At 37.3% G+C, this 20,642-nt stretch overlaps 1 protein-coding gene and 1 pseudogene across 2 annotated transcripts; both read right to left on the bottom strand.

Annotated features, from left to right (window-relative positions):
• Nucleotides 1-723: 723 nt before the first annotated feature.
• TMEM126A (transmembrane protein 126A) lies at nucleotides 724-8,627 on the bottom strand. 2 transcript variants are annotated; one of them, XM_010973422.3, is made up of 5 exons: nucleotides 8,469-8,627; nucleotides 6,584-6,714; nucleotides 2,845-3,038; nucleotides 1,587-1,701; nucleotides 724-959 (listed from the first exon to the last, which is right to left on the bottom strand). In XM_010973422.3, the coding sequence occupies exons 2-5, from the start codon at nucleotides 6,670-6,672 to the stop codon at nucleotides 767-769; spliced, it is 591 nt and encodes a 196-aa protein (XP_010971724.1). In that variant the 5' UTR covers nucleotides 6,673-6,714; nucleotides 8,469-8,627; the 3' UTR covers nucleotides 724-766. The 2 variants fall into 2 exon arrangements, with proteins under 2 accessions (XP_010971724.1, XP_010971723.1); XM_010973421.3 differs by having other exon boundaries at nucleotides 6,584-6,679.
• A 6,551-nt stretch (nucleotides 8,628-15,178) lies between these two features.
• On the bottom strand, nucleotides 15,179-17,543 carry LOC105083605 (alpha-1,3/1,6-mannosyltransferase ALG2 pseudogene; annotated as a pseudogene).
• Nucleotides 17,544-20,642: the final 3,099 nt, after the last annotated feature.

Genomic DNA, 20,642 nt, shown 5'->3' with positions numbered 1-20,642 from the left:
CAACGAGAATTTGGCTACTATGAGTGACTGATGTTCAGTGATATGTTACATAATACCAATCTTGAATGAGGTTACTGATGGGGAAACTGAGGACCAGAGAGATGAGCTAACTTTTAGGATCATACAGCTTAAAATAAAAGGCTCAGGTCTACATGATTCCAAAGAACTATACCACACTAGATGTAAGCTTCAAAGATAGAATTTACCTCAATCTTAAAAATATAGCTTTCCAAGGATATAAATAAGGTGACTTTTGAAGTAGGTAACTGTTATCATTAGAACAGCTCAAGCTAAGCCTGAATAATCATCTGTTAAGAATACTGGAATTGATCCCTCTTCGAGGAGTGTTTTAAAATTGTTCTAAGATTCTATGAATGAATAATAACTATGGAAGCAATGAATTGAGAAAGTGAAGTATAACATTTCTATAGTGTATCCATACTCCCCCTACGCACCCCCCCCCCCCATTTTCATTCATGTTAGGATTCTTCAGTGAGAACTGCTGTATGGTTATTTTCTCATGCGTTACAGACCAAACTGCTTAATATTAAGGAGTAGAGCAAGTGATGTGGGAGAGAGAATATTGAGCAAACTACAGAAGTGCTCTTGTTTAAGTGGGTAGTGTTGAATACTTTTAAGTCTTCAGCCTTTTGTTGTAGATCCCAGAATTGTCCCTCATGTGATAAATTACAAGTCTGTGTTTATTAATACATTAGACGTAGGTTATTTTTACAATTTTATTTTTGTGTATACGTTTGCTTAACAATCACTGAATTTCTAGGCCAGGTTCAGGTAACTGAAGAGCCTTTATAAGTACTTTATATTGTCTAGACCCAAGGTATGCTGCAAACCCAGTCTGGAGCAAAATGGGAAATAACATCTTTCTAAAGACAGGCTTAGAAATTCTAACCCAGTAATTTAAGATGTTTCCTTTCTCTGGTAGCAGGGCTGAGTTATACCTGTAAGAAAACATTGAGACAGTTCACTAGAAAAGATAGTTGTATCAAGTGGCAGGCCTATATATAGTACACTATTAATACCAGAAGTCTTAGAATAAAACTAGTTTAAGTAAAGGTTAAGGTACTGATATATTCTCTTCAAATTCTATTAGTACTAAAAACTGTCCTTTTGGGTTTTTTTGTCTCCTTTTCCATGTCACCTCTGGAAGCTCATATAGTATAGACTGCTTGATACAAGAGTTCATCAGAGAATAACTGAATTAAACCTAGACATTTTTTGATGGGGATTTTTCTTTAGAGGAAGTACTCAAACTCTAAAAAACATGCATATAATGTAGCTTTCACACTAGTCAGTATTGTTTGCAGCTTTGTAGCTGTCACTGAATCCACAAAGAACCTAAACTATACACCCAAGAGGTAGTGTAATAGATTTCTAGGACGCTTTTCAAATTCTTGAGAAGTATCTTTGATGTCAAAACATGTCATATTAATTCTTTCTAATCAGATAGGTAACATTGCCTTAAAAAATAGAAAATGTACTTGCTATTTTAAGCTTTGCATTTTCTAGGCACTCATTTATATATTATTAAAGTTTTTCAAAGATTATGAGAAAACAAATAATCCTACCTGGCTGCTAGGCCACCATTCACAGGTATAGCCAAGAAAGCAGGGTACAGACCACCAAAAATAAGACCAACCAATCCACCTCGTATGATGGTACAAGTTTCACATTGCAGATCACCTAGAAGATAAATTAGTTCTGCAAATGGACAGTCAAGCAAACAGGATTTAAAGAATGCAAGTTCCCCTCATATGTATCACAGATAATTTTCAGGCAGTAATACAGCAAATGCATTTCTACAAGTCATGTTAAAAGGTATAATTACATGCACGGATAATCTAAAGCAGCCAGGAATAACTGATAAAACCTTCTTGGGAAAAATTCTCTAATTTGTTCTGAAGTTGAATGTAATAATCTTGGTTTGCACTGCTTGTAGTTTTCTGCACTTGTATTAGCAAGCCTGAGCTAATATTTTTGTCTTTAAGAAGCTTTTAAACCCATGGGAAATTTGCTTTAACAATTTGATTCATATATTTTTACATTATATAGTGTGATTTTATTTTTATAAAATTACTCATTTCCAAATTACAAGGTATATTAAAATACAGGGTATAGTAAAAATAGAAGGCTAAGTTAACCTATGTCTTCACTTACCCTGTTCAGTTCATTGTACAGTAGGTTTCCCTGGATCATAAAATTCCTTCCACATTAGTCTTGGGGATTTAAGCAAAATACTCATCCAATTTAAACAGATTTGGAGTAGCACTTAAGAGAATTTAAATGGACTACCTCCCTCCCCACCACCACTTGTAATCATTTTGTTTTGAAATCACTGATCAGAAATTTTCTCATGATATACCTGTATTTGGAGCACTGAGCAAATATGGTAAACTGTCCAAAGGAAGTCAAGTCTCCATGTATCTGATAAGTATTGTACATATACACATTTAGTGCTTTAGTACATAAAGAGCCTTGTTCCCATAAAAATTTCTCCCTTTAGGAAACTTGTGTTTAAGTGAGCACTTAAAAAAATTAAATTTTCTAAATATTTCTTAACCACTATGGGAAAGATAAGTTAGATAAAGGAAAGTATATAGAAGTACTGTGTATATGTGTTAATTTACTTTTTTGGCAGACCATGCTAATATGAATTAATTGCTACTTTCTATAGAGTGGCTAACAAGGTTTAGTCTTATCCAAGCACTGACTACATTATAGCATATAGCTACCTGCTATAAGGATTAATTAATTATAAGAATTAACGTAAGGGGCAAATACTATATACTAAAGCAAACGTGCTGGTGATAGTGAAACAGAATTTACCTGTATTCAAAGGTAAACTTACAAAACCTTTGTAAGATGTGTGTGCTGTCAAAAATGGGATCACTGCCATTGGTAATCCAGCAGCTATACGAGCCTGTGTCACATGTAAGATGCGTCGGAAAAGACTATTTGCTATTAGGCCACAGAGAGCAGCATTAAGTCCAATATATGTTGATCCATTTTCAAGCACATTCCTGAGAGGGCAAGAAAAAACAGTAACTTTTTTGGGGGCTTTGTTGTGCATGTAAGCTCTCTAATAACAATTCCGGCATATGTTACGGAATTTATCAGGACTCTAGGATTAACAGGATACAACGTTTATACCTTATAGCACCATAAAACAGAAAATTTAAAGTCATGATGTTTTACATATAGATTTTTATTCTAAAAGGCTTCGAATTTGGTCAACACTTAAGAATATGATACATTTAGATTTTGTTAAATGTATTTTGTGATTTTACAAAAGATACTGTTATGGAAATTTCCCCTTAACTATATATGGCAAGGAGGGGTTTCTGAAGGGTGATTGGAGTGCCTCTCTGGGCTCCCACAATACCCAGTACTTCTGTAGAACAACATATTATAAGGCAGTACTATCTTATCATTGATTTACATGTCAGGCTTCCCCACTAGTCTCTAAACAACTTGAAGACAATGGATGCAAAGATACTGGCTTCAACAGCACCTGACACAGAGAAGGCATTCAATAAAGTGGAACTGGTAAGTTTCCTTCCTTGAAGCATTAGTCAGGATTAGGAGGCTGGAGGAATACTAACATTTAAGGGATACTCTATGATAGGTACTTTGTAAGAAGTCATTGAAATAAGAATAAATTGATGTTTTGGGGATAGTAAGTGGTAGAACTAGTTTTTAAGCAAGGTATGTATGAGTTTTAAAACAAATATTCTATGCATTTTTTAGTTTGTGGGGGAATTCCCTAACACTGCCAAATACTGAAAATACTCCCATTCAAACTCTTCAGCCCACTATTTTTTTTGCCACCTGCCTTGTCATCTCTAACACAGGTGTCAAACTCATAGTTTTCTCATTACTTTTTTTTAAATTAATTTTTTAAATTGAAGTAGTCAGTTACAATGTGTCGGTCTCTGGTATACAGCATAATATCCCAGTCACGCATGTACATGCATATATTCGTTTACATTTTTTTTCCTTTAGAGGTTATTCATTACTCTTAATTTGCCAAACTATGCACCCTTCGCTAGCTCAGCAGGTAGAGGGGGAACTACAGGGGTAATTAATTAGCCAAAAATAGCCACACAATACCCCTTCTAATTTCTATTGTTAACACTCAGGACAGCTTTTCTAAGAATTCCTAACTGTGAGCTTCCTACATTGTATAAGGTATTACTTTTATTACCTGTCACTTTGCAATCCTAATGTCACTTTGAATCATTGAGCACCTACTACTGCATGCAGCAGGCTTTGTGCTAAAGGCACAAAAAATTACCTTCTACCTTCTGTGTTTTCCTAGTATATTATTGGAGAATGAAAAACATGTAAGCTTCAGATATAACAGAAGTGTATTAAAATGATAATGGCAGTTCAAGAGAGGCAGTTTAGAAACTTAGGGTACACAAGGTAATATTTAAATTTTGATGAGTGCCTAGAGAACCTACCAAACAATAACAGAAAACACGAATGTGAAAAAACCTATGTAATTTTGTGGGCGCTGAGGAAATGGGAAACGAGCACTTCCTCTAAAATATTGTTATTTAATCTCCTTAACAAATACTGTGAAATATAATCTCCTTTTTAGTCATAGGAACAAATGCTCAGAGGTAAATAATTTGCACATATACATTATATAAGTATTATAAATATACACACTGTAATTATATACTGATAACACTAATTTTAAATATTATAAGAACTCATGCAAATAAGTACCTAAATATAACAAGGAATGTAATTGGAATCTGAATAGCAAAGTTTGCTCTCTCCCAACTGGATTTTAATTTCCTGTGGCTTAAAGTCACATTTTTTAGTTAATAATTCAATACAAAATTGTTATTATCTAGCAGCACCATTGCCAGTCAGTGTTCAAAAAAAGTGCTTACACAATTAGAAACTCATGACTTTTTGGCCAGATAGACCCACAAAATAACTAGCTGTATGAACTAAACATGAAATATAAGACTAGATTGAGCAAATGACAATGAAATATATGGTACGTGAAATTATTTTATAGATAAGAAAGTGAAATGTTTGATATTAAAGTTTCATACATTTAAGAACTTCTCAAATAACTATTAAATACATCTAATTGGTAATGCAAGAAGGGATGAGGATTCAAACCTAGAACTAGGATAGGTAAAATAGGAACAGAGGTAAAATAGGAAACAAAGCAAAGATAAGGAGATGCTGTCATCTGCCCTGTTTAGGTGCCAATGTTTGAGAGCAATTTACTCCTTTCAAACTAAAGCTTACTTTGCAATTTCAGCTTACTTTCCCATTGCTTATTCTTTCTAAGTCGGTCAAAGTCCCAATAACACAGTCTGCTTGCTTTCTCTTCAAGGTTGTCACATCTACTCTATTCTTTGTGTCAGTCTTTCTGGCTTTCCCTCCCTTACTGGCCTGGGAACATGGGCATGTGCCTTTCTTTGCTTGAAAAGTTTTTGTTTACCTACAGAAAATAATAACAAAAAGGATGTACAGTGTGTGTGTATGTGTGTATTAGAGGGGAGAGGTGTTGGGTAAACAGCTTGTGAAAGTTCTTACGACTGCCTTTGCTTTATAGGTTCTCCCTTGTTGAGAGGGTAAATGGCAGCAAGCCTGAAATTTGTGCAAGATAGTAATATTATACTTCCAAACTATATTTCAAATCCGTACATTTTTTTAACCTCAACTGCCACTATGGCTCACTAGGTTGGATTATTACACTAGTTTTCCTACTGGTCATCTTCTTTTTTCTCTCCTATGTTAAATCTATTTTCAATAAAGCAACTGTAATGTTCCCTGGAAATGTTAGCTGGTTCAATCCCTGCTTAAAACTTTTCCTGTTCCTTCAACCTTATGCCCACTTCCCTTGTACTTTAGTAACTCTGGTTCCTCAAATATGACAAACACTTTGCTATCCTTTGGCCTAGGCATATGCCATTCTCTCCTCCTCCCCAGGCTGGTTCTTCTTCATCCTTTTTGTTCTCAGATTTTCAGTTTAAATGGAACCTTGGAGAGACTGCCTTGCCAAGGAGGTCTAAGAGCATTTTGTGGAAGAATACTGTAGTTCACTGGATGGTGTCTTCAAAGATCAGTATGTTTTCTATATACATTTAATAATACCTTAAAGATCCTTTAGCCATGATCCCATTTCTCTGACATTCCTTGTCTAGCTATGTGTGTTACATGGCACTATTAGACTGGTAAGCATAGTGACAGAAATGAATTGAGAGAGGAGACACTTTACAAGCTATTTTAAAGTTTCGTTATTTAAATTAGTCCATAAATGTTTGACCATAGTCTAAGCCAAATGGAAAAACTATCAAGCCAAATGGAGAACTATCGTATGTCCAAAAAAGATATGTGTAAAGACATGAATTTTAGCCTGGACTTAGAGCAAAATGGTTATCTCCCTGGGCCTTGGTTTTCACATCAATGCAAGAAAAATCTCAATTTCCTTATGATATTCTCTGTTGTTTATACTCAAATGAAATAAATTTGAGATGAATCAACAATGAAAATTCACCTTAAAAACTTTTGTTTAATTAAGAAGGAATCTCACCTGTCTGCTTCTGGAAGTTGGCTAATTTTTCTGGTTATGATATCAATTAACTTTTCCTTGATAGTATCATCTGGTTCATGATTTTCCATCTTGGGCCTTAAATTAAAATATCATTTTTCAATAATGTGGATCTATAGAAAAACAGCAAAAGGGCTTACAAAGAGCCTTCTGAAAACAATAAACATTTAATTTTAAAAGAATTAGCCATAGCTTGATTTCATAATCTGAAAAAATCAACGCATAAACACCCCCCTCAAAAGACAAATCTATGTGAAATAGAAACCAGAACATGAAAGACAACACATAAGCTTATAGGAAATAAAGAATATCTTTATAACCCTTAAAAATATTTTAAATTTGCAAACAGCATTAAACATAAAAGACCTAAAGCTAATAATAAACTAATATTAACCAACTGAAATAAGGATAGGCTAGTGTGGGAGAAAATGCTGGCAATGAGTAGTTAGTACCCAGAATATGTAAAGAAGTATAAACCAACAAGAAAAAGGCAACCAACCCAATAGAAAAGCTGACTAAAGGTTTGAACAGGTTTTCCTTTCACAAAAAAAGCCAAAGAGCCCAAAACATGAAAATATGCTTAACCTCACAATAATCAGGGAAATAGAAATTAAATTTCGATTACTGGGAAGAAATTAAATTTCAATGACTGGCAAGGATGTGGGGTAACTGAAACTCATGTGCTACTTACTGGTGGAAGCATAAATTGTACCAATTTGGGTACAACCACTTTAGAAAAGAATTTGGTATTATTTAATAGAAGACAGATATACCCAGTGCTTTCACTTATAGGTATAACCTAGAGCAGAGGTCAGCAAACTTCTCTAAAGGGCCAGATAATAAATATTTTAACTTTGTGGGGCACAAATGGTCTTTGTTGAATCTTTTTTTAAAAAACAAAACAATTCTTAAAGTATAAATCATTCTGGCTGGTTTTATAGAAACAAGCAGTAGGCATTGTCTGGCCCATAGGCAGGTTGTTTGTTGATCCCTGCACTAGTTGGAAATAAAGGGTAAAGGAATAGTAACTGATGAATTTCAGCCTAAAGATTTAGCTCATTAAAATTTTAGGGTAGCAGGGTTAAGAAAAGCAAAAGTTTAGAAAAAAAGGACAGACAGCATGATTTTAAGAAATTAAATGTTCTTGGTTCACTATCCATTTGTTACAAGGTTAATTTATAACACTGACGAATATTCACTGGTTAGCCATTAGATACAAGAGATCACTTGGAATATGTTGAGTGCACTGAAATTTCATATCCTAAACTTAAAATTAACGTAAGTATTACAATTTAGGTTTAGAAATTTATGTTTAGGTGTCTTGGACTCAAACTTTCTGAGGCCGTTCGTTACAGTAACATGATAGCATCTCTGCCCTCCCTATAGTGACAATGAATAAGTTTGTGTTAAGGGTTCTGACTGGGCAGCCCGCAGTAGGCCACTGTATCCCGGTTATTAATAATAAATCCTTATCAAAGACAACACCACGTTTAAATATTACAAACATTTCAGGGCTTCTGCACGAGCTATCGCACGTCACTCAGGGTAGCTTCTGTGATAGGCAATAAGTAAAGTGGGGCCTCTGAAAATTAAATTAGGCCAAGGTCATCCTGTAAATTGGCAGTGAACCCAGGATTAAGTTCCAACAGGGACTTTTTCCCCTCGCCCTTATAGGTGTAATTCAAATATAAGGCCTTTTCTTCTAGGGTGGAAAATAAAGGGACGGTCGGTGCGGCAGAACCGACTCCCCTCCTCCTCTTCCGACCCAGTTCCAGGATCTCATTCCCGCGCTGCGGATGAAGCATGTCACTGGGCTTCTCTAGCTACCCCGCCATTTACTGCACCCTTTCCCCCGTAAGGCTAGTACCTTAACACTCGGCTTCCAGCAGTCGCTGCCTCCTCGGTCTTCCTCCGCCACGCGGGGGCTCACTCCAACCTTTGCTCAACTCGCCCGGGAGCAGCCATCTTTGACTGACACGTGACATGGCCCGAGGCGCGCGCTGTGCAGCTGCCCGGCTGCTGATTGGGCTTCCAGGACAGGGGTTGCACTTAAGGACTTCCATCCGTGGGAGGTGCTGTGCTTCTGAGCAATGAGACTTGGCGACCGCGGAGGTAATGGTTGCAACCTCCCCACCTCTCAGGACAGAGACTGCGGAAATTGTGAAATTTCAGGATTAAAGTTGAGTGACCCTAAACCTGCCCCTTTCATTGAAAATCTACCTTGGGCAAAGTTCCCGGCCAATAGATTATACCTCAGTTATCGATATGGGGTATAGAAAAACTGCACAGTCCTTGGCATACGACAGGTACTCGGTTAAAAAGTCTAAGTGTACCTGAGATTTCTTTGCTCCATCTATTTTCTATTCTCCCTTGGATCTGGAGCTCCTTGTGCCATGTTAAGATTTGGCTGATTGTCCCACCATAGCAAGAGCAAACAGGAGCTTCTTTTTGTTTTTTGTTTTTCTTTCTGAGGATTCCTGGGGCCTTGTAGAGTACTGCTTATAAACGCAAGATTTGGTGAATGAGGCAAAAGAAAAACTGTTTACAGAGCAAGGGAGTCTTGTGGTTCCATCAGTCAGGATAACTGGAAACTAAAGTCTAGAACCAAAACTCTGAAGACCTCTATTTCTGGTCTTATCCTCCCAGTTTCTTTACTCTCTGTTAAACAAGAGGGGAAACAACACTCTCGTTTATTATTTTGTAAAGTTGTGAAGATCCTATAAAAGCGCTTACCAAGGTTGCTTCGAAAATGATTGAGCTTTATCTAAGGAGAAAGTGGTATTCAAGGTAAAGGGGGAACTTAATAGGGGAGGTGAGCAGAAGAGCTCCCTCCCCTCCCACCCCAGAACTCCTTCGCTGAGGGGGATTTATCTGATGTCAAATCATCGCTTCTCATTGAACCAGAAAATAAAAACAGGTCCTCAGATACCGAGGTAGGAAGTCAGCGTACATCCTAACTGGCAAGTTTCTGAGGTAAATGAGGAGACAGTTTGGGAACAAAAATGAGAGAGAGAGAGATATGGGGGGGGGGGGGATAATACTTTTTCCCCAACATCCCATTTTATACTCTTATTCCAATTTCATTTTTAACGGTTTGAAGCTAATTCTGAAGTTAATAAATGTGCATGCTTTACAGTATCTGTAGCATTCCATTCTGGAGTAATAAAAATAATTTAGTAAGTTGAGATTTTATTAAAAAAATCAGTTTTTCACAAGACAAGATGAAATGTTTATTTCACGTAAGTTCTCAAATGTATTGCCTTAAGTTGTTCATAATATTCCTTTATTGTCTTTTAAAATCTGTAGTGTGATGTCACTTCTCTATGGATAATTTGTGTCTCTATTTTTAATGTGTAATCAGTCTGGCTAATGGTTTATCATTTTTTTTTGATTTTACCAACTGGTTTTTTTAATTTAATTGACTTGTTTTCTGTTTTTAATTTGATTGTATTCTGTTCTGGTCTATATTTCTCCTTTCTTACTCCTACCTGGTCTTTAATTTGTTCCTCATTTCTTAATTTCTTAAGGAGGAAGCTGAGGTCATTGGTGTGAGATCTCTTTGTCCCCACTATATGAGGTTAGTGTTATCAGTTTCCGTCCAAATATTTCTTTAACTATAACCCACCAATTTTGAAATATTGTTTATTATTTTAATTCAGTTCAAAACACTTTCTACATTCTCTTTGCTTTTTTCTTTGACCTGTGGATTATTTAGAAGTGTGTTAGTTTCCTAATAGTTCCAATTTTCAAGATACCTTTCTGTTATTGATTTCTATTTCTATTCCATTGTGGTCAGAGAATATAGTTAGAATGGTTTGACTCCTTTTAGATGCATTCATGTTTATAGCCTCTGGTCTATCTGGGTAAATGTTTCATGGGTGATTAAAAAGAATGTATATGCTGCTGTCGTGCCAATTGTTTGAAAACGTCAAATAGCATAAGTTGGTCCTTAGCATTGTTAAAGACTTCTTTATCCTTTCTGAGTTTCTACCAACTTATTCTATTATTGAGAGACAGGAATTGAAATCTCTATTATGGGAACTTTCCTATGTCTACTTTCACATCTATCAGCTCTTGCTTCATGAATTTTGAAGCTTCATTATTGTATCAGTAAACTTTTAAGATAAATTTATTTCTGTATCATTATGAAATAAGCTTTTTAATCATTGGTAATATGTTTTGCTTTGCAGTTTACTTTGTTTAATATTAATACAGCCACTCCAATAACTTTCTTTTGATAAGTGTTGACATAGCTTTTGCCACTCTTTTACTTTTAACCTTGTGTCTTTATATTTAATATAGGCTTCTTGTAGGCAGTATATGATTGAATTTTGTTTTTTATCTAAATTAACAATTTCTGACTTTTAATGAAGATGTTTAGACCATTTATATTTAATATGATTTTCATATTCTAGGGTTTAAATATATCAGCTTGCTATTTGTTTTCTATTTGTCCCATTTGTTCTGCATTCCCCTTTTCCTTTCTTCTATCCTTTTTTTTTTTTTGGCCTATTTTTCACTCCATTTTATTTCTTTGTTGGCTTATTAGCTACAATTCTTTTTTAAAAATTGTAGTGATTGCTTTAGTATATGCAGTACGCATCTCTATCAGTTTCCCCAGGCTGCACGAAGAAAATACCACAAACTGGGTGACTTAAAACAACAAATTTATTCACTCACTGTTTTGGAGGCTTTAGGTCTGAAATCAGTGTATTGGCAGGGTTGGTTCCCACTGAAAGTGCCGAAGGACAATCTGTTCATGCTCATCTCCTAGCTTCTGGTGGTTGCTGGCAATCCTTGGTGTCCCTTTACCTATAGATGCATTGCTCCAATCTCTGCTTATGTTTTTATATGATATGTCTTTGTGACTTCACATGGCCATTTTCCCCCAGTGTGTGTCTGTGTACCCAAATTTCTCCTATCTTATGAGGACACCATTGGTTAAGGGCTCACTGTAATCAAATATATCTCATTTTAATTTATATCTGCAAAGATCCTATTTCCAAATAAGGTTACATTCACAGATACTGGGGATTAGAACTTGAAAATTTAGTTTGGAGGGGCACAATTCAACCCACAACATCATCTTTAACTTGTCACACACTATCTTCAAATAATATTATGCCACTTTACATATAGTATGAGAATGCTACAACAGTGTACTTCCATTTCTTCTCAGTCTTTGTGCTATTGTCATACATTTACTTCTACATATGTTATAAACTACACACTACATAGTTACCATTTTTGATGTGAGTAGTCATGTGTCTTTGAAGTAATTAAAAAAATAAAACATTTATATTTATCCACATATTTGCTATCTCTAGTGTTCTTCATTCTTTTTATGGATTTTTATTCCATCATGTGACCCAAAGTACTCTCTTTGACATTTCTTAGAAAGCAAATCTTCTGGTGGTGAATTCTTTCACATTTTGCAAATCTAAAAAGTATTTAGCCCTAGTTTAAAAAATTGTGGTAAAAAACACGTAACATTAAACTTACCATGTTAAGCATTTTTAAGTATATGGTTTAGTAGTGTTAAGTATATTCACGTTGTTATGCAACAGATCTCTAAAACTTTTTCATCTTGCAACACTGAAACTCTATACCCACGAAACACTAATTGCTCCTGTCCACGCCCTTCAGCCCTTGATTACCACGTTTCTACTTTCTGTTTCTATGAGTTTGACTACTTTATATACTTCATGTGAGTGGAATCATATATTAGTTGCCTTTTTGTGACTGGCTTATTTTATTTAGGACAGTTCCTTGAAGTTTATTCACTCTGTAGCATGTGACATAATTTCCTTCTTTTTTAAGGCTGCATATTACAGTGTATCTATATCTGTGTGCATGTGTGTATCACATTTTCTCTATCCATTCATCTGTTGATACATGTTTGAGTTGCTTCCACCACTTGGTTATTGTAAATAATGCTTTGATGAATATAGGTGTGTAAATATGTCTTCAAGACCTTGCTTTGAAGTTTGTTGGATTATATAACTAGAAATGAGGTTTCTGGATCATGTGGTATTTCTATTTCTATTTTATTTTTGAGGAACCTCCATACTGTTTTCCACAATGGCTGCACCATTTTACATTCCTACCAACAGTAACCAAGGGTTCCAACTTCTCCACATCCTCGCCAGTGTTTTCTCTTCTTTTGATAGTGACCATCCTGGTCGGTATCGGGATATTTCGAAGTGGTTTGATTTGTGTGTCCCTAATTAGTGATGTTGTTAAGCATCCTTTTATGTGCTTATTGGCATTTGTGTATATTCTTTAGAGAAATATATGTTCAAATCGTTTGCCTGTATTTTAATTGGATTTTGTTGTTGTTGAGTTGTAGAAGTTCTTTATATATTCTGGATATTAACCTCTTATCAGATATATGACTTGTAATTATTTTATCCTATTCCATAGATTGTCTTTTTATTCTGTTGATTGTTTGCTTTGATGTGCAGAAGTCTTTAAGTTTGATGTACCCCCATATGACTATTTTTTATTTTGTTACCTGTGCTTTTGGTGTCATAGCCAAGAAATCATTGCCAAATCCAATGTCCTCAAGTTTTTCCCCTATGTCTTCTTTTAGCAGTTTTTGGATATGGTGTATGGAAAAGGCCGACTTTATTCTTTTGCATGTAGATGTATATCTAGTTTTCCAGACACCATATGTTGAAGAGACTGTTCTTTTCCCATTGTGTAGTTTTGGCAACCTTTCCAAAAATCACTTGGCCATATATATACAAGGACTTATTTCTTGACTATCTATTCCGTCCCATTGGTTGATAGATCAATGTTCCTAGGGACATAATGTATAACATGGTGACTACAGTTAATAATACTGTATTGCTAAGAGAGTAAATCTTGAAAGTTTTTATCCTAGGAAAAAAATGCTTGGAAATATATGTGGTGATGGATGTTAACTAGATTTATTGTGGTAATCAATATGAAAGATATACATCTATTAAATATATTATAAATCATATGCATATATTAAATCAGATGCACAAGAACTATGTTCTGCATCTGAAACTAATATAATATTGTATGTCAATTATATCTTAATGAATAAAAGAAACCACACTGTAAATACTTTGAAAAGGATCAAAACTTTGTCTCCTATCTGGAAAAAACTCTAAATAGTATTTTTTTGGATGTTTTTATTATTATTATAGTCATCTGTGGTGGGGTTGACTTATTAATTGCCTGTGTGACTAGCCATAGAAAGGGTGCAGTGTCAGAGGAAAGGTAAGGCTTGTAGTTTGATACATTTAGCAAGGACATGCAGGGGGGCCTATGGTGGGCTGCCTCTCCCAACAATGATGTAAATTGATTCAAACACAACAAGAGAGTTTTGGTTTATCCTAAACAAAATGACTGAAATTTGAGGGATTTTAAAACAAAGTACATGCCTTAATTTAAAAATACCTTATTGATAAAAAATGCTAGCCATTATCTGAGCCTTTAGTGAGTTGTAAACTTTCTTCTCAGTTTGAAGTACTGTGAGAATTAACCAAAATTTGACATAGAGATGTGAAGAGAACAAATACTGATGGAAAAATGGTGCCAATAGAATTGCTTGACGGGGTTGCCACATACCTTCAATTTGTAAAAACTGCAATATCTACAAAGTGCAATAAAGCAAAACTCAATAAAAAGAAGTATACCTATATATGTTATTGATGATAGTTACCCCTTTTATATTGCATATCCATTAAGATAAATTTATAACAACTTTTTATGCTTTTGTTTCTTAAATTCAGTATTAGATTGTAAAGTGATTTACATACCTAGATTATCATACTACAGGATTCTATATTTCCTAAATATTTACCTTTACCAGGGAGTTTTATATTTTTGTATGGTTTTGTGTTGTTGTTTATGGTTCTTTTGCTTCACCTTGAAGGATTCCCTTCAGCATTTTGTAAGACATGTCTAGTGGTAACGAACTCCCTCAACTTTTGCTTATGTAGGAAATCATTAATTTCTCCTTTTTTTCCCTGTGAGAAGCATCTTTTATTGTCATGTCTGTGTGCAAAAACACAATAAATCATTTCTGTAAAAAAAAAAAATACAGAGCATTCTTGCTATGAATCCAGGCAAATGTATGACTAACAAAAATTTTCCAAGAGATCAGTGAACACTGAAGCGGACTGATTCAGGGAACTGTAGTAACTTTCTTCTCATTATGTTATGAAGCCAAATTAATCAACTTCGATGATGACACATTAAAACCAAATAAGGCACAATATGACTCAAAACTTATAGGCAGAACAACAATAATATACAGAAAATAAAATTAAAATATTCTGCTGAATGTGGAATTGTACCATATTTATATATTAATTAATACTGGTAAGACTTAGAATTATTACAGCATAAAAAACGTTTTTCTGAAAGAGCAGATGTGGGGAGTGTAGTGCATAGGAAGGTGGCTCAGGTTTAAGCTTCAAGTATATTTTTAAAAAATCTCTTCTGCACTAGATTCTAGGTTTTTTCTTTGGTTTCAAAACTGAATCTACAATCGACAAATAAGATATTAATGAATATAGCATAAAGACTAACACAATCTGATTATACCAGCAGTTTGGTGACATATTTGTAGAGCTGCTCTGTATATGCTTCAGGGGAAAATTTCTCTTTCACCCTGGCTCTTCCAGTCACTCCCATTGGGGCTTTTAAGGAAGGTTCATGGATGAACTTTTCCATTGCTTTTGAGAAGTGCACTAGGTCAGGCTCACAGGGAAACACTGTGACTTTGTGGATGACGGGCTCCAAGGGCCTGCCTGAATTAACAGCGATGATCAGGCACTACATGTCCATGGCCTCCAAAGAGACGATGCCAAAGTGCTTGTTGCTTGGTGTGTAAAGCACACATGTGCAGCCATGGAAGAGTGAGATTTTCCGTTCGTCTGAGCAAGACCGCAGGAAGGTCACATACTGGCCAAGGACAGACTGCTGGACCATCTCCTTCAATTCCTCATAGTGTTGTACGTTCTCCAGGACTCTCTCGTCACAACCAACTGCCATGATCAGATGAATTTGTCCCAACCCTGGATGTCAATCTTCCATGTAGCTTTACTAGGGCTTCCAGTGCCAAAGTCAGATTTTTCTTCCTTTCATACCTGTTGGTGGAGAAAAACAGGATTTTTTTTCCCTTTGGGGACTAGGTTATCAAGCTTTTCAGTAAGAGCTTATTCAGAGCTGAATATCTCTGGATAGTCAGAGTTGGGTAGAAGACATCAGGGGTCTCTGTGAGACCGGGGCTTGAACGTTTCCTTAAAAATGGCAGCTGTGAACCGGCTGTTGACCCAGATGCTGTCTGCCATGCCTGTGGTCTATTCCTCTACCAAGTCAACTGGGGCCCTGTGTAGGTTTAATAAAAGAATCTCTTCTGGTGAGAAGCAGATCTGGGAAGTGACAGTAAACTAGGATTTTCTTACGCCGTCTGCCCAGCTTGAACGCTGGGATACAGGAAGACACCTGTCGCATACGACCAAGCCGAACTCCTCGTCGCGGAGGAACAGCACGTAGATCGCCAGGAAGATGATACGCACCGTAGGCGCAGAACTGGGCGCGGCGGCCGCCCAGCCTAGGCTGCAGGGCAGCCAGTCCCCGGCGCAGCGCACGGGCAGCTCGCGGCTCTCGGCCAAGCAGTGGCCCCGGTCACGGTGCGCCGTCCCGTCTCTACGCTACATCCGCACGCTTGCAGCATCAGCACCGCGTCCAGCAGCAGCCCCTCGGCGCCGCCTATGCCCAGGTCCTGGTGCAGGAACAGCACGGACGGGTTAGGGCCGGCTCCGGTTCTCCATCCGCGCTTGTGTCTGGTTCCCTTAGGGGCTTCCGCGCATGCTCCTTTCTCTGGCTTCCTCTCTTTTTGAAGACGTGTTCCAAGGTATAGTATTCTTGATTGACTTGTTTTCTTTCAGTACTTTAAATATATTGTCCTACTCCCTTCCAGCCTACAAAGTTTCCACTGAGAAATCTGCTGACAATCTAATAGTGTTACCGAGTCGAAACTCCTTCTGCTGGCTTCAGGACAGGCTAAGAAATCCGCAGACGAGGTGTTGGGACAAGGAGTATGGACTTTATTCAAAAAGCTGGCAGACGGAGAGGATGGCAGGCAAATGTCTTGGAGAACCATCCTACTCCAGTCAGAATACAGGCTCTTTTTATACAAAAAAATAGGGGAAGGGGTGTGTTTGTTTGTTGCAAATTTCTTGGTGTAGGAATTCTTTGTTCCTGCAGCTGTCCACGTGGGCCAGGTCATGGTGCTCCTGCAAAACCTCCAACAAAACAAAGGTAATTCTCTATTCTGCAGCTTGTTATGTTTACGTGTGTGCAAAGCTAGCAAGACTAAGCCTAGAAAACAGGGCACAGTGGTTAAAGCTAAAGGAACAGATCTAATATAGAGTCAGATTTGTTCTTTTCTATGACAATAGTAGCTCCTTCGTACTTAAGTTGCTTTTCCTTTGCTGCTTTCAAGATTGTTTGCCTGTGACTCGACAGTTTGAGTATAATGGCTTTTGGTTTGTAAATTGGTCCCTATACACAGAGAGCAAGGAGAGACTGAACAAAGAAATGGACCACTTCAGATTGGTAGGTGGCATTTTTAATAAGCAAGAGAATTTAAATACAAGGCTTGTTTTGGGAGGGCACAAGATGGGTAGCTCTTCACGCCACCCACTGCCAGAATTTAAAAAGTTTATAGTAAGGCCTTAACTGGGTTCAGTCATGTATACTGTCTCGATGGTCTCAACAACACATTGCTCTCTCAAGGCTATGTCCTTAAAAATGGTTCCCACCATGGGAATGGTGTGCAGAACGGACATTCTCAGGACAGCGGAGGAGCTGAGAAGCCTCTGTTTGCCTGGGTCCAGCTTGCAGGTCAACCAGTGGTCATGTCTTCTAGATTACCTCTTTCAGCAGTATCTCTCATTGTAGATCCCTTTAAATTTTGTTTTTCTGATTGGAGTTCCTTGAGTTTCTTAAATTTGTACATCCATGTCTCTCCTCAGATATAGGATGATTTTCACCATTATTTCTTCAAATAGATTGTTCTTTCTGCTGAGACTCACATAATGCATACATGGTTCCCTCTGATGATGGCTCAGAAGTGCCTTATGCTCTCTTCTTTGTTCTTCATTCTTTATTCTTTTTGCTCTTCTGCAACAGTAATTTTGAAAATATTGTCTTCAAGTTCATTGATTCTTTTGACTGTTTAATACTGCTGTTGAGTCCCTTTAGTGAATTTTTCAATCAGGTATTGTATTCTTAAGTTCTAGAATTTCTGTTTGGTTTGTCTTCATAGTTTTCATCTCTTTGTTGATATTTTCATTTTGTTCATGTATAATTTTCCTGATTTTATATGGTTGTCTATCTTTGTTCTCTTTTAATTCATGGAGTATCCTTATAACAATAATTTTGAATTTTTCTAGTAATTAATATATTTCTGTTTCCTTAAGGTTAGTTGCTGGAGATTTAATTAGTTCCTTTAAATGTGTCATTTTTCTTGTTTCTTTCTATGGCTTATTATTTTTTGTTGGGATTGCAGCATTTGAAGAATCAGCCATCATCCCCAGATTTTTCAATCTGGTTTTGTATAGGGAAAAATTCTCCACTCAGCCTGACTAGAGATTCTGGAGACCACTCAAATCTTTTCTAGGGTTGCATCCTCTCTGTGCTTGAAGAGGTTTGCCAGTTTCTTCTTCAGAGCTCCTGCTGGTGTGTCTCCTTGATACTATGGCCTCTTTGGTGCTGTAGTAAGCTGTAGTATTGGAGCTCTACCTAGTGTCTTTGTGGTAATGAAGACTCTGGTGTACACTGATGGTTTTATTCATAGACATCCTTAACCTGGCCTCTCTGTTCCTGTCAGCACTTGGATTCAAGTAAGACAGAAAATGGTCCCAGGCAGCCCTCTTAAAAATCAGAATGATGGATGTAGGTTCTACTCCTTTCTTTCACCAGAGAGAGTATGGGAATTGGGGTTTTGCTTCTAATAGTGCCACACTGTGCTGGGAGTGGGGGTTCTGGCAACAGAAAATGCTATGAATTTTCCTGCCAACTTTGAGGCCGTTGGCTTAGTGCTCACCTGTGGTGCAGGATCCTTTCGAGTGGTTTCTGAATCTCTGTATATTGTTGTTAAATCTATGTGTCTATGGGAGAAGGAGGATCTGTGGCTTCCTATTCTGCCATCTTGCTGATGTCACCCTCCCTGTTTAGCCCTTGTTTTGGAAAAATGTTTCTGCTAGGTATAGAATTCTGGGTTGACTTTTTCAAAAATGTTAGTATTTAAAGACTCTGCTCTGCATTATTACCAGTGAGAAGTATGCTGTCATTACTTCTCTTAAGTGTTTCTCTGACTCCTGTTAAGATTTTCTCTTTATTATTGGTTTTAAGCAATTTGATTATGATGTGGAGTTGAAGTAGTTTTTCTCATATTTAGTTTACTTGGGGTTCATTGATCTTCTTAAACCTGGGGTTTTAAAATTTTACACCCTTTTTTGAGGCATAGTTAATATACAATTGTAAGATATGTAGAGGGTACATCACAGTGATTTGATATACATATACATTGTGAAAGAATTCCCCCATCTATTTCATTAACACATCCATCACTTCACATTTGTATCTTTTTGTGTGGGAGAACATTTAAGTTTTACTCTCTTAGCAAATTTCAGTTATACAATAAAATGTTATCAACTATAGTCACTATGTTTTACATTATATCCTCACACTACTAATCTTAGAGCTGAAAGTTTGGACCCTTTTACAAACCTCTCTTTATTTCTCCATCCCAGCCCCAGTAGCAGTTCAGAGTTTTTCTGTATTCTCTCTGCATGGGGTTGGGCTATATAGCAAAGGTGGGTGGAGTGCTCTTGAGCCCCTTAAAAACTTATTTGTTTACTACAATTCTGTGGGACTACTGAATGCAAACCTCATTGGCTATTGTTCCTAATCTGGGCACCCCTCTCTCAGGGGGCAGCCGCTAAAGCTGGCGTGCTAGATGTGTGTACAGGGTCCTTCCAGAGAGATACTGTGACTTGGAGCAGGTTGAAAGAAGAGGGTGGGTGTCTGCAGTCTTCACTGGTCTTTGGGGAAGATTACAGTTAGTCTCTAGATGCTTGCTAAATTAGAAACGTGACCTCAGGCAGCATCTTTTAAAGCATGCAAATAGACCCTTTTTAGGGAAAGGCTGGGAGTTGGGTGTTTGTGGCTGCTAACTGCACTGAGTCCTGGGGGCAGAGCCATTTTAGGAATTGCTTTTGTTCCCTCCTTGAGTCCTTTGGAACTAGTGAATGGAAGCCCATCGGTTACCTATCAGTCAGGAGATCTGGGGACCTACCCTGTGGGTAGCAGTTGCAAAAGCTGGGCACAGATGTCTGTATTAATTCCTTCCTGGAAGATACTGGTGACTTGTAGCAGCCTCAAGAGAAAAGGTGGGAGGTGCCTGCTATCCTCCTTGTGCTCTGGGAAGGATTGAAGTTGGCTCCTAGATGCATGTTAAATTAGAATGCTGACCTTCAGGCAGCATCTCTTAAAGTGTACACAAATAAGCCCAGAAAACTGGGAGATGGGCATTTTTTGCCTGCTTCCTCTCCACTGATCCCTGGGGATAGCTATAGCCAGTGCTCCTACCTGTTAACAGAGGGGTCTCATGGATGGAAAACTTGGTTTTCAGAGCTAGGTGTTTTGGGGGCCCACCTCTTAGGTGGAAGTCAAATGTTGGGGCACTAGGTGTTGGGTCCAAACCCTTCCCTCCTCGGGGCGGGGGAAGCTGGGAGTTTCGTTTCCTGCTGAACATATGTCTCTGTGTTGGGAGTGGAGTTTATGGTGAGCGTGTTTCTCAGCCTCTTTTGGTGTGGATATTTTCTTGTTTGCCTGATGTGTAGGAGTTGCTCAGCTAGTTTCTGGCTTTTTTTTTTTCCAGAGGGGATTGCTCTGTGTGCAGCTGTATATGGTGTCTGTGGGAGATGAGTTTAGGAGCCTCCTATGTCATGACCTTGGACTGGAAATTTTTGAATCTGTGGTTTTATAG

This window comes from Camelus bactrianus, chromosome 10 (genome assembly GCF_048773025.1).
Source record: "Camelus bactrianus isolate YW-2024 breed Bactrian camel chromosome 10, ASM4877302v1, whole genome shotgun sequence".
Classification (NCBI taxonomy): domain Eukaryota; kingdom Metazoa; phylum Chordata; class Mammalia; order Artiodactyla; family Camelidae; genus Camelus; species Camelus bactrianus.
The sequence above is the reverse complement of the archived record's forward strand: the minus strand, read 5'-3'. Positions and strand labels throughout refer to the sequence as shown.